Here is a 13409-nt window from a genome sequence, read left to right on the forward strand (position 1 = left end):
AAGCGATGGAAGACAGAAATCTGATGGTTTCACTAACTTTGCCAAAGAAAATATTTTTCACTCTTGGCTAGTGCTTAAAATCTCCTGTATGTGGAGCATCTCTTTCTCCACCACTTCTTAAGTGTGGTCACCTAAACTTCCTAAGTACCTGCCTCTGGTCAGGACAAGGGCTGGGCTTTATGGGAGTGCATTAAACCCAAACCTTTCCCATGGAGTGGGTGCAGAATGGCCATTTCTGAGTCAGTAGCGGAACATGGGACCATTTATTTGGTTGGCGCTTCCTCTGCCGTGTCTGGTGGCACTGACAATGGCCTACGAGCATGACTATAGCACAGACAGCTGAGTTTCCCTGTAAGGTATATACACATGGTTGTGCATAATTTGATCATTCAACAAAAATTTACTTAGCACATTCAGCCCTCTGTATTCACGGCTTCTGCTTCCGTGAAAATGGAGGGCCAACTGTAAGTACCTAATACTTTGCTTGGCACTAGGGATACCACAGTAAACAAAACAGACACAATCCATGTCTTCATGAAGTTCACAGTCAAGTCATACATGAGGAAGCCTGCTCCTAAACGAAATCAGGATTTATTCAGCAGTGATCATGTAATCTCAGAGTAAGCAGTCAGCTTTCTGGTGCCACTAGGTGAAGAGAGATCAGTGATGGGCTGAGTGGCTGCACAGTTCTCAGGACAGAGGGTCTTTGGAAAGAGTAGTAGGACTACTGCAATCAGGTGTTCAACAGAAACTGAAGTGGAGAACGGAATTACTTGGCAATGTGGGTGTGAAGGACATGGTAGTGCTCAATTCTTGACGGTGACCAGGTGTCAGGAGCCTTGGGTACTAAGTAGCAGCAGGATCAAAGATGGCCATTTGGCCAGAAGTTCGAGGACTGGTTTAGCTTTCTGGAGAAGTACACACAGAGGAGCAGAGAGCCAGCTATGGGACTTTTAGGGGCAATTTAACACCAAGCACAAATAGATGGCAGGGATCAATTTGGGGAAAACATATAGTACAGCAGTTAGAAGCACACAGTTTCTATAGTCAGATTACCTGGGTTGGAACTCCAGTACCATTATTTCCTACTTGTAAATACTTATCCTTTCTTAGCTTTAATTACTCCAACTGCAAAATGTAGCCAAGATAATCCCTACAACTTCATCGGTCTGTCATAAGAATTACACAGGATAAACCATGAAAGTGCTTTTTAGCACAGCACCTGCAGCATCACAAACTCTCCTAATATACGTTAACTCAGGTTATTTCAAGTTCCACAAAGCCTCTTTGGCTGCAGAAACCATTGGAATAACTAAATAATCTACTGCCAGGAGGTCTCTGAAAGAAATCTTGAATTCCAAGAAACAAGAAATAAAAACCCAGTAATAATATGAAACTGCCACTCAGAGCTCATTATGGTTGGAAGTATCTGGAATCCCTGCAGAAAAAGGATGCCAGGGGCTCAATACGGGAGGAAACACCCATTTTCTTAAGCTTTGTGCAAGTAAATTTTCACACGGGCAGCTCAGGATGGTCTGGCAAGAGACGGTCATTGTGAAGCAGGCTCAGGAGTATATTAAGATGTTACAGCAGTCTCTCTGGTCCGGTAGGTCATGAATCAGTGCAAGACCAGAGGTCACTGCCAAGGCAAAAAAGAAGTTCTCTCTTCTTTATCACCCTCCCAATCCTTACTCAGCAGATCCATCTTGCTGACAGCTCAGATGTCCTACAAGTTGTTCTTTCTAAAGAGGGTAATGGTTATTAAAAAGGCAGTTCTCCTCCTTTCCCATAAACAGGAGAAGGAAAGTAGAGGGTAGCAAATGAATCCAGTTGGCCGTTTCTTGGTAGAAATGCCCCTAGGGCCCGCACCTCTGGCCCTTCTAGGGGACAGATGTGCCTGAGCGGAATCACTACCAGGCACCGGGGAAGTGCTGTTCCTTTACTTAGGAGACGAGCCATTCTCAGCCTTCCATAAACCGAGCACTGAAGCCCTAAACCTGCTCTTTCAGTAGTTTTCCTCATTTTAATTAACGGCAGATTATTTTTTTCCTATTGCTTAGACCCAAAACTTTGGACTATCCATGCAACTCTTCTCTTTCTCTCACATCCTACGTCCAACAGGTCAGCAAATTACCTTCAAAACATATCCGGGATCCTGTCTCTTCTCATCACCTCCATTGCTATTCCCACCCTTATCTAAACCACCACTTTATCTCACATGGTTCCTGCTTCCTGTCTCTATACTCACCAACTTGAGGACACTGCCAAGGTATCACCCAGAATAATCATGTTAAAATTTAGGTCAGATAATGTAGAAGGCAGAGTAATGCCCCTCTAAAGATGCCTGATTCCTGGAACCCGTGAATATGTAATGTTACTCGGCTAGGGAGAATCAGAGTTGCAGACAGAATTAAGGCTACTAATCAGATGATCTCGTGATTAGGGAAACCTTCCAGGATTATTCCAGAAGGTCCAGTGTAATCACAAGAATCCCTGTAAGTGAAAGGGGAGGCAGGAGAATCTGTGTCAGAGTGATGCAGCGTGAGAAAGACTTGACTGGCCACTGCTGGCTTTGAAGATGGAGGAATAGGGCCAAGAGCCAAGGTATGTGGGCAGCCTCTAGAAGCTGGAAAAGGCAAGGAAAGACAGTCTCCCCCAGAGGCTTCAGAAAGAACACAGCCCTGCCAACACCTTGATTTTAGCCCGTTGAGATATATTTCAGACTTCTGACCTCCAGGTCTCAAGACAGTAAATGTGTTGTTTTAAGCCATCGTGTTTGTGGTAATTTGATACAGCAGCCACGGGAAACTAATATAAATAATCAGATAGTTTGGGCTCCCCTGGTGGCGCAGTGGTTAAGGACCTGCCTGCCAATGCAGGGGACACGGGTTCAAGCCCCGGTCTGGGAAGATCCCACATGCCACGGAGCAACTGAGCCCGTGCACCACAACTACCGAGCCTGCGAGCCACAACTACTGAAGCTCACATGCCTACAGCCCGTGCTCCACAACAAGAGAAGTCACTACAATCACAATGAGAAGCCCACGCACAGCGACGAAGAGTAGCCCCCGCTCGCCGCAACTAGAGAAAGCCCGCGCGCAGCAACGAAGACCCAATGCAGCCAAAAATAAATAAATTTTAAAAATAAATTAAAAAAATAAAATAAAATAGTTTATTTAAGTTTAATTATTAGTTTCACAAATTTATATATAATATATTTATATATAAATTTGGTAGAACCCCTTGGCAATGGCATTCTTGTCAAGTGTGGCACTATTATACTATAGGTATAACAGTAGCTAAAAAGTCACATGTTAATAATTCAGGATTACATTTCTTAAAATGTATGGGGAAAGAAAAGATACTCTATTAATAATACTGCTTAACCTCATTAAAAATCACAGCTAGGGTGATATGTTCTGTACAGTATACTCACTTCTATTTCCCCTTCCTTCCCCTTAAATTGTACAATACGGTTCAGGTACATCAGAAATCACTCCTGGAGAGTGTTTATTGTAAGACATTCATTTCTAAGATAGTGGATCTGGTTTGAACTTCATAGTCAAGGAAATTGATTTTTCCCAGGCCACTTTTGTATTCAACTCTAAATCCTCTAATTAGCGAAGGCAGGTAGGGGTGCTATTTTAGCAGGCTCTTCAGGTCTTACCCTGTACTAAAATTAAACTTTAATTTGAAGTGCCCGAAAAATGTCAAGCGCTGAGTATACAAGCTTAGTAGATATACTCTAGGACCCAGGTACAGGAGCATGGCGTCTGACTTTAAGGAAGTTAAGAATCACTTTATTTGGGTCCTTCTCACATTTCCAAACACATTTAGCAAAACAAACATGTATGAATTTCCTTTCATTTTTTAGTTTATTTTATCTTCCCTTTTCATCAAACTTGATCTCTTGCAAAAACTCCAGAACAGTACCCTTTTATGTGTCAATATATAAATAAAGAAATCAAATTAGAAACCCATAGTCCCTACTTCCCTACTAGCTATTACTGGTAGTGATTAGAAGTGCCAAAGTTTTCATGAGAAAACTGTTCCCACTAGATTTCATGCCCAATCCTGTGGATTCAGAGGCCTCAACTTTAGCTTGGACAAACATCATAACTAATGGGTCCATCCAATCAAATGCTAAGTCTCTCTAGACTCAAACTTCAATATCCTAGGAATATAAACTATCACAATCTAAATGAAACACAAGTTAACTCATATATATCAAGGACTAACTATAAAAAGTTTGCTGTGTTTTTTGGAGTGGTACACAGATGTGCTATGACATATAATAATTCCTACCTCCATTCATGAATGGGGAAAAGGAAAGCGTGTTTCAACTAAGATTCTTGTATACCAGAATGGTTTTGAGCTCTTTTATTTTTGTTTACCATTTTTTAATTATAAAATTGGAGAGGAGAAAAATATTTCTGTCCTCTGTAGAATTACAAAATATCTCAATCTAATAAAGAGCAACCAGCTTAAATATTTAAACTATCAAAGCAAAGAAGAAATTAAGTGGATGGGAAGGGAAATTCAAATAACCATCTAATAAATCTATTATACACATACTCTTCATGAAGGATGGTACTGTATTAGTTATTAAGAGAGTCATAATCATTGAGACACCAACAGTGAGAAGCTAGTTAATTTACAGGGGAAAAAAATGAATTGGGTTCCTCTGAAGCCCCAGAGGATATTTGGTTTTCACTTTGCGAGGACTGCAGCTGCTCCTAAATTAACTGGGGGAAAGGCTGTGCGCCTGCAGAGCAGTTCTCAATGGATGGAGCTGTTATAAAGAGACAACTACAGCAGCAGGCACGCTGTGGGTTCTCAATAAATATTAATTCAGGATGTCAATTCCTTGCATGATCGCCATGCTTGGAAAATGCTAAACAACAGTGTAAAAACGCATTTATTCTAGATGAAAAAAAGTGCGTCAGACAAATATGTTTCTATTGGCAGTCATGAAAAGGCACAAAATACTATGAAAATTTTAAAATTTGATCCCCCTCCCCCATAGCCAATGCTATACAGCACTATAAAAGAAATAAGCATTACTATCAGTACAGCAATCATAATACACTGTATTTTGAATCAATAATACCCACTATAATTAGAATTCAATAAAAGGAAAGTCTGATTTAGACTCCAGGATTTTAATGCCATAAGCTATAAAGTCAGAGAAATTCAGGGAACAAAGAAGGGAATTAGATTGGGCAATTTATCTAGGAGGGGCTTAGAGCTTGCCAGTGAAAGTCTACTAGAAAAAAAAAATTGTTTTTCCAAGCAGGGAACAGAGGGGAGTAGGCCTAATCAAGTGGTTCAGCCGGGAAGCTAAGGAGACTTTAGCAGTCATGGGCCTCTTCCTCTATCCTGCCTCAGACTGAGCAGTAGAACAAAAGACCCAAATGCGTGAGTGCCAGAAGCAAATGAGTAAATCACCTGGGAAATACTATGTCCCAATCTGGTCACTATATTCTAAGTTGAAACTGAAAATCTGGAGTTGACTCAGAGAAGGATGACCAGTAGAATAGGAGTCCAGAAATCACATCTCATACAAAATGATAGGAGGCCTAAAGAAGCTGTAGGGAGAAATTGCCTTCAAATATGTGAAATCTGTCATAGGAAAGAAAGACTATACTTGTTCTGTGTAGCTTCGAGGGCAACGGCAGGTCCTGAGGACGAGGCTGTAGAAAGGCAGATTTGTGTTTCTATCAGGAATGCCTTCGGAGATGTAAAGTTCCTGTTCTGGGAAGCATTTGAGCAGCCCAGAGATGAGTGCTTGTCAGAAATGAAGAGGCAATGTTGGACTAGATGGTATTCAAAGTCCTAATACTAAAATTCAATGATTAAGACCCAACTGTCAAAATTTCTTGATCCTCTAATAGGGTCTTCTTGGATATATCCCCCCAAAACCATTACAATAAAGGGCTTTAAAAGGAAGATGGTTTTATAATTTACATTAAGGTACAAAATTTTTAATTTAAAAAGAACTGGTAAGTCATATGTATAAATGAGACAGTCTAGAAATGGAGCAGGAGATCATTTTGTGTTAATGGATAGATTTCAATGCTGGTGACTTTTCTATGGTGCTTCTGACCAACAAGGTACCACAGTCAAAATGACTTCTGTCCAAAGACTACCTCTATGCCGCCATTAAAACCTCTCACATAACATGGCAAAGGGACTTTGCAAACAAACAAAACTCTCAAAAACACTTTGGCCAAACAATGCTCCCAACCTTTTTTTTCTTCGGGCTCAATTCAGGTTGACTGTATTTTTTGTTATATATCCACAAAAACTTAAGTATTTGTAATCTTTGTTGAATGTTGAACAGATTGGGTTGTGTTCAGAACCTAATATCCCTCTGTCATTCTTAAGAAAAAAATATGAAAGTGAGTTTTGAATTAAAAACAAATTTGACTTTAAAAATTATTTTCCTTGGTACAAAATAACACAAGAATTTGAAAATCTGATTCCTTTTCACTGACAGCAAAGTCCTTTTCCAAATGAGCTTCAATGGCAGGATGTGGTCTGATGTTTCTGCAAGAACCAGCCAAATGTCACCCAGTATTATTAACATTAGGATGGGACAAACAATACAGGCCCACTATTTCTTCCTCATATTTGGATACATTATTTGTTTTAATTTGATAGTTTTTACCATTCACCAAAAAAATTTCTGAGAGAAAAAGAAAACAGAGTAGGGATGTTACCTGATTCTTGTAAAGAGCTGTTTATAAACTAAACACATCCAACATTAATAGAATTGTCACAGGCCAAAATGCCAACTAAGAATCATGGTTCATTGTAGAATCCTAAAGTGTGTTTTATATGGATAAAAACTAACGTGTCACCTAACTAAAATGCTCAATGTGTTTTCACTGAAATTCCTGAAGCCCTACACTTTTTTCTCACCCATAAAGCCAGTTCCTCAAAGACCACCATCAATTTACTTAGGTCACATGAAGTCACCAAAGTGTGATCCTATAGTAGACAGTAAGCATGAATAGGGCAGAAGGACCAAAATGAATCACCTCATTTAAAAACTCAAAAATCTAACTTATTCAACAAATACATATTAAGTTCCTACTATATTCCAGGCCCATGAATGACTTGTCTTTGTATCCTTACCATCCAGTGTTGTATCAAGCACACGTTAGACTCAAAATAATTTGTTTCAATATTGAACGAATATACTAATTAACTATAGAATTTAGAATACTGTTATTTTTTTAAGAAGGATATCAAAGTACATTCTGCTCAAATGTCATCTCAATAAACCATAGACGTTGCCAAAGCTATTAACGGTACCTGGAACTTACTGATCTTCTCTATTTAAATGACAATAACAACCAGGAGGATATTAAAGAACCTTACCATTACATCAATTCATGGGAGTGTTAGAACTCTTACTTTTTCTAAGGGGAGGAAAAAGAGGAAATTAAGTAGACCCTTAAGAAAAACATGTTCATGCCAATTGCATACATCAACCAGCCACACTGCATCTGACTATATTAAAGTATCAGTAATTCTGCCTAATTCAGAGGCTCTGTAGCTTGATGAGTTCTACTAATCACGATCCTGCTCCATCTTTAAGCTGACCGCTTTCCTTTTGCCTCTACATATTGCAGCGATGGCATCTCTGCTCCGTGAGCACCACCACCTGTTGGCAGGGGACTCTGGAAGAACATTTCCTGGTAAGACCCCAGGCCACCTGCCACAGAAGATCACAGGTTATGCTGTGATGCTCCTTCAGGAAGTTTTGATGCCAAAACACTGGCGAAAGACTTGAGGCCGATGTAACAGAAGAGTAAATGTATGGGATTAACAGACTAATGCACCCCTCTAAAAGGGATGGGGAGCCCAAAGGGGGCAGTCAGTGGGGTACTGCTACTCCACCATGTTCCACTGAGCATTAGGGCTCTCTGGAAGTGCCTGATAGACAAATCAAATTCCTGATGGACAGGCTAGCAAAGGCAAACTGTTTCATCTTAAGTGCTCACACTTATGGACTGCCAGTGGCTTCATGAGGGAGGGGAAGAGTGGATAACCAACCCCGGTCTAGGCAAAGGCAATGAGAGACTGAACTAGGGGAACCTAAGTGTACACATAAAGGAGAGCGATTACAGCAGGATAATCGAGGGGGCTGATGAGTTTAACTTGATAAAGAAAAACTTGGAAAGGTAAATACGATGGATATCATCTTTTATCATACCAGATCCATCTCTACTCTTTTCCACTAGTCTCTGCCTTGGGAGGCTGACCTGTGTGGTCTACAATAGGCTCACTTGTCCTCCAGATTCCAGAAGCATTCAGCCTGGGCAGGCCATATGGGGAAGAGAGAGATCAGAGCATTGATTCCCATAGCTATATCCCCTTGAGGTTGCCTCAGACTGGCTAAACCCCTCAATCCAAAGTCATGGGGCCTTTCGGGAAAGCTCTCTCTACCATTTTGTCTTCCCCAGTTTCCAGCAACCACTCCTTTTCCACATCCTTTGAGTGAGGGATAGTAACAGTCCCACTGCTACCAGACACTACACTCTCCCTTGTGGTTTCCCTAAACCTGATCTCACCTTTGCAAATGATGCTTTCATTAAACCCCTCAGACTATCCTAATTTGAGTGTATAATTTGCTTCCTGCTGGGACTCTGATACACCAAGTATGATTTTAAGATTTTGATCTTGGGTGGCTGTGAAGAGAGGTGATATTATTAGCTGAGGTAAGGAGTACCAGAAGATAAGGACGTTCCACTGTGGAAAGAAAACCCCATGTTTTGAATTTGCTACATGGCGATTGTGGATCATCCACAGAGAGAGGTTGGCAGTAGCTGCAAAAGCAGATCTGGCATAAAGATGGAGAAGATAATGAACTTCTGGGAATCTGTAAGTCCTGATCATTGCTATAAGCACAAGTTGAATACAGAGAACTTATTTTAGGAGATGGAATCAGAAAACTCTCTTTAAAATTATAGAATACTAGAGTTTAAAGGATGTTAACTGTCATCTAGCTGGGCTCTCCCTTTATGCGTGTGGACTAAAGTCCACAGTTAGCTATCAAAGGGCGCACTGTTAGTTAATGGCAGTGCTGGCACTAGCATCTATGGCTTCTGGGTTCCTACATCTGTGCTCTTTCCATAAATTGCAGCATTTATCTCTACTTGACTGGTTTCCACTAGTCAACAAGTATTGAGTACTAGCCTGCATCCAACCTGGTGCTAATTGATGTGAGGAGTAAAATAAAAGTATAACAGTTCCCCAGCAGTTTACAGTCTTCATCAACTAACAACTCATGCAAAAGTTTGGAAATGAGAGTGCAAGATAGCAATGACTGCGTAAGTTAAAGGAGAATCGGACATTTTGTACGGCAAGGACACTGCCATCCAGTATTAGCATTTTGCAATTTTAGAGGTTTCATGTGAATTGTTGGTGTGAGTGAGGAAGCAGTAACAGTTAGGCTTGATTACTGTCACAGTAGTCAAGGACTATCTAACTTATCATGTTTAAGTATATGTTTTAATTGTAGAATATAGTATACAAGTATAAGAATCTATAAACCTATGTGCTCCTACCTATAGAGACCATCCTTCTAAATGACAGTTTAAATGAAAACATGTTTTGGCAAGTGAGAGGAAAAAAAGATGCTCTTATTATTCATGTATGTGTGTATGAATTTATGTATGTATTATTGTTTAGCTATAAATGTGGACTAGGGGAGATGACAGAGTGAAAGCCTACGCACTTAAACATTACTCCTTAGAAATCACATATATTTTCTCCTGCCTGTTTATTTTATAATTTGGTGTAAACAATTGTAAATAATGCTGAGAACCTTCTCAATAAGAATTGTAATTAGAATGCTATCATTATTCTATTTTCACATATTCAACATTTTCCAACATTTCTCAATAGCATTTATCAAGGTCTGAGAAATTACCTGCTTGGGCTCTTATAAGGGGCAATTTCTTTAAGTCTAAAGAGCTATTATCAGTTTGGGAATTACTGCTGGGAAAAAAAGGTGATGTCTACATAAACAGTTAAACTTCATCACTATTCATCTTAAGGTTGAAATTATTTTGCCAACTATGATTTACAAGTGATCCACAAATTTTCTACTTTTCTACCTCCTACTATGCCTAAATAATATCAGACTTTGGCAAATGAAAGATATAAAAAGGGGGATGATTCCCAAAGTGTGAGCCAAAAAAAAAAAAAAAAGATGCCCCATGAATTAATAATTAAGAAGGAAAAACCTCAGTAGAGAAGAAGAAATCATCCTCAAAGACCTCTACCCAGGAATCTGTTCTACACGTAATATACCACTGAAGAGGTGGATCAAGTAAGCACATTTCCCAGTGCGTGAACTGGTGTTACAAGCTCAAATGTCTTCAGGGACATGCACTTAATCTGAATGTGTGAAGCAGCCAAGTCCTAGACAATAGAGAGTTGTGAGGACAATAATTACCTGCAAAGGACAGGTTCCACCTAAGCCTCCAAGTGTGTATGTGTGTGCATGTGTGTGTTTACAAACTGTGAACTAAACAAAGAATGTCTGGGGGTTGAATTCTGCCTGTGGACCACCGGTTTGTGATGTCCATTTAAGGCAGACAAAGTTGAACACTTCTTCCTACATTTCACTCTGAGGAAATGTTTCATTCTTTGGGCCAGCTAGCTCGGGACATTTCATTACAGCTGTGGTCTGAATGTTGCGACCCTCCAAAATCCACATGTTGAAATTCTAACCCACAAGAAGATGATATTAGGAGGTGGGGCTTTAGGAAGAACATGAGGATGGAGTCTTCAGGAATGGCATTAGCGTTCCTATAAAGGACACTCCGCAGTGCTCCCCAGCCCTTCTACCTCCTGAGGGCACAGTGAAAAGGTGCTGGCTAGGAACCAGGAAGAGGGCTCTCACCCAACAATGCTGGCCCTGATCTTGGACTTCCTGGCCTCCAGAGCTGTGAGAAACAAATTTCTGTTGTTTATAAGCCCTCCAGTCTGGTATTCTGTTATAGCCACCCAAACAGATTGAGACAATCATCAAACCTTCCCTTTATTTTCCATTTTAAAAGAAATATCAGAGAGTCAAAAAATTTCCTAGCTGAAAGTGAATATATTAGTTGTCAGTTTCATTTCCCAGGAATTAAGAAAAGGAACTTTATCAACTGCATCTCATGTCTTCCAAAGTTCTCCTGCTCCTTCTACACAGAACACAGGAGGAGAGATTCATGAGATTTCAGCTGTAGAGAGCAGCTCATTGATAAAAATCAGGTATAATCAACATTACGAAGAAGTATTGACACCCTAAACAGTGAGAACTGAACTGTAAAGCAAAGGATTAGTTTCGTTCTGCAGGTAAAAACACAAAATGCCATTAACTAAATGTTGGTCTTATCTTGTAGTCTCTCAAGGAACCACAGTTTTGACTTTGAGCTCACCTAAGCATATTAATGGGAGACAGGATGTCTGCACAACTCAGCTCAATTATCTGTGTTTCCATAGTAGGGCATTCATCACTATGGGAAGGAAAGGTTGGCTCAGATGACACTCATATCTTACACCAGTACTTGTGTAACATGGCTCAAGTTTACTCCTACAGCCCATGATTCAACTACTCAATTACTCTCATGTGCAGCTGATGAACAAAGAGTTCTATGTCAAAACTCCTGATTAATATGAAAAGAGTTTTGGCTTAGGTACTTAAACACACTATGGATTTAGAAGGTCTTTTCTTAACTTGGGCATTTTTATATAGACTACACCCCACATTCTTCTTTCAGTACAGTTGGAATTACAACTGTCAGAATTTAGGATAGAATTACGTGAGCAAAATCCTTGGATGGTTTTTCAAAGCTAGACTACAATTATATTAAGAATATGTATGCACATAGACACAGACTGGAAAGCAATTTTTTAAACGCACAAAATTATACCAGAAAGGTTGAATTACAGGTGCCTTTTTCATTTTGTAAAGCTGTATTATTGTTAATACAGTGGGAATTCAATGAAAATTACTTAAAGCTCAGGTACTTACCGTGGTTGGAAAATAACGACTAGTTTTGAATTTTTTCAGAGCCATAGAAGAGGTGTAGGTGCCCAAGAAAAGGATGAAAGACATGAGAGTGATATCAGGAACAAAACCACAGTTGTTGCCCATGAGCTTTCCTCCATATTTCAAACACTCCTTCGTCGTCAGAAGTGCCCAGTCAAAGGTAGCATTATGGTGCTGAAGAAGAAAAACAGGAAAATTTTTCTAGGGAACACTGTGCCACAACAAAGGCAGCTTTTGATACTTGATGGGCTATATACGGAATTAATGCTAAGAGTCTCTGTAAAACAGCCTGAGGGTAAACCATTGGAAGGTGACACCTGAGGAGGTGTTAATGGAATAACAGGTAAGGGGGGCCAGGAGGCTATCAATTATTGAAAATACAATGAGAATGATGCAATCCGTTACCTGGTTTGTGCTACAACCCTAAAATCAACCATCTGTTCAACAGAAACAAACCACAAAGTCTTTCTTTCCTGTGAACCTTCCTGAGAGTAAACCAAGACACAATAATATCTTAAGTCTCCAAACGTGAGACTCTCTGAAACACCTTTGTTGTTCAAAAAGTAATGACCTCTGATGGGACTTCCCTGGAGGTCCAGTGGTTGAGACTCCACGCTCCCAATGCAGAGGGCACGGGTTCAACCCCTGGTTGGGGAACTAGGATCCCACAGGCTGCACTAAGTGGCCAAAAAAAAAAGTACTGATTTCTGTAGTGCACAGATTCTTGTGCTTCAAGCTGATGGCCATAGAGTTAATGCTCTAAAGGTTATATTTGGTTAACTAATTTACCCAGCACTTTCACAAATCAGCTATTTCTTTTCTAAATAACTATAGAGATTGGTGACTTCAGGAACTAAACTATAAAAATGTTGGAGATCTCTGCTTTTTTCAATTGCATAACCTAATAAAATACAGCTTTTCTTGTTGACTCCAGGTCAGTGTCAAGAGAATCCATTATTGGAGAGTGCTGTGATGGGCTGTGGAGTTGGGTATGGGATCTCTATCCCTGTGCTACATGGCCTCAAGCTCATAGGTCAATTTTCGAATTTTCTTCTGGCTCATGAACTGCTGTCATGTTGTCAGTGCTGTACTTCTTGACAGCAGCTCACTCCTGTTTCTATTCACTGTTTCCAGTATGCAAGAGAATCCTTTTGCTAGCAAAGTGGATAAGGCCTGGGCACCCATCCTCCAGCAGCTGAGTTTTAGCTGCTATCAGCTCACAGCTGTCTCCTTCTCTAGAAAACTGCCTTTTGCTGCTTAAGAGCAGCCTCACCTGGAAGGTTATGCCCTCTTGCAGCCAGTTACTGACCAACGTTAATGGGGTGCTACTGTCTGAATATTTGGGCTCCAC

At 40.2% G+C, this 13409-nt stretch overlaps 1 protein-coding gene across 3 annotated transcripts in view; it reads right to left on the reverse strand.

Annotated features, from left to right (window-relative positions):
* SLC4A4 (solute carrier family 4 member 4) overlaps positions 1–13409 on the reverse strand; it is a 347003-nt gene that overhangs the window by 39775 nt on the left and 293819 nt on the right. For all 3 annotated transcript variants that reach the window (XM_057546346.1, XM_057546345.1, XM_007193578.3), the window contains exon 16: positions 12041–12232. In XM_057546346.1, coding sequence (XP_057402329.1) covers positions 12041–12232 — 192 coding nt within the window. The remainder of the gene's footprint in view (positions 1–12040; positions 12233–13409) is intronic.

Source organism: Balaenoptera acutorostrata, chromosome 5 (assembly GCF_949987535.1).
Source record: "Balaenoptera acutorostrata chromosome 5, mBalAcu1.1, whole genome shotgun sequence".
Classification (NCBI taxonomy): domain Eukaryota; kingdom Metazoa; phylum Chordata; class Mammalia; order Artiodactyla; family Balaenopteridae; genus Balaenoptera; species Balaenoptera acutorostrata.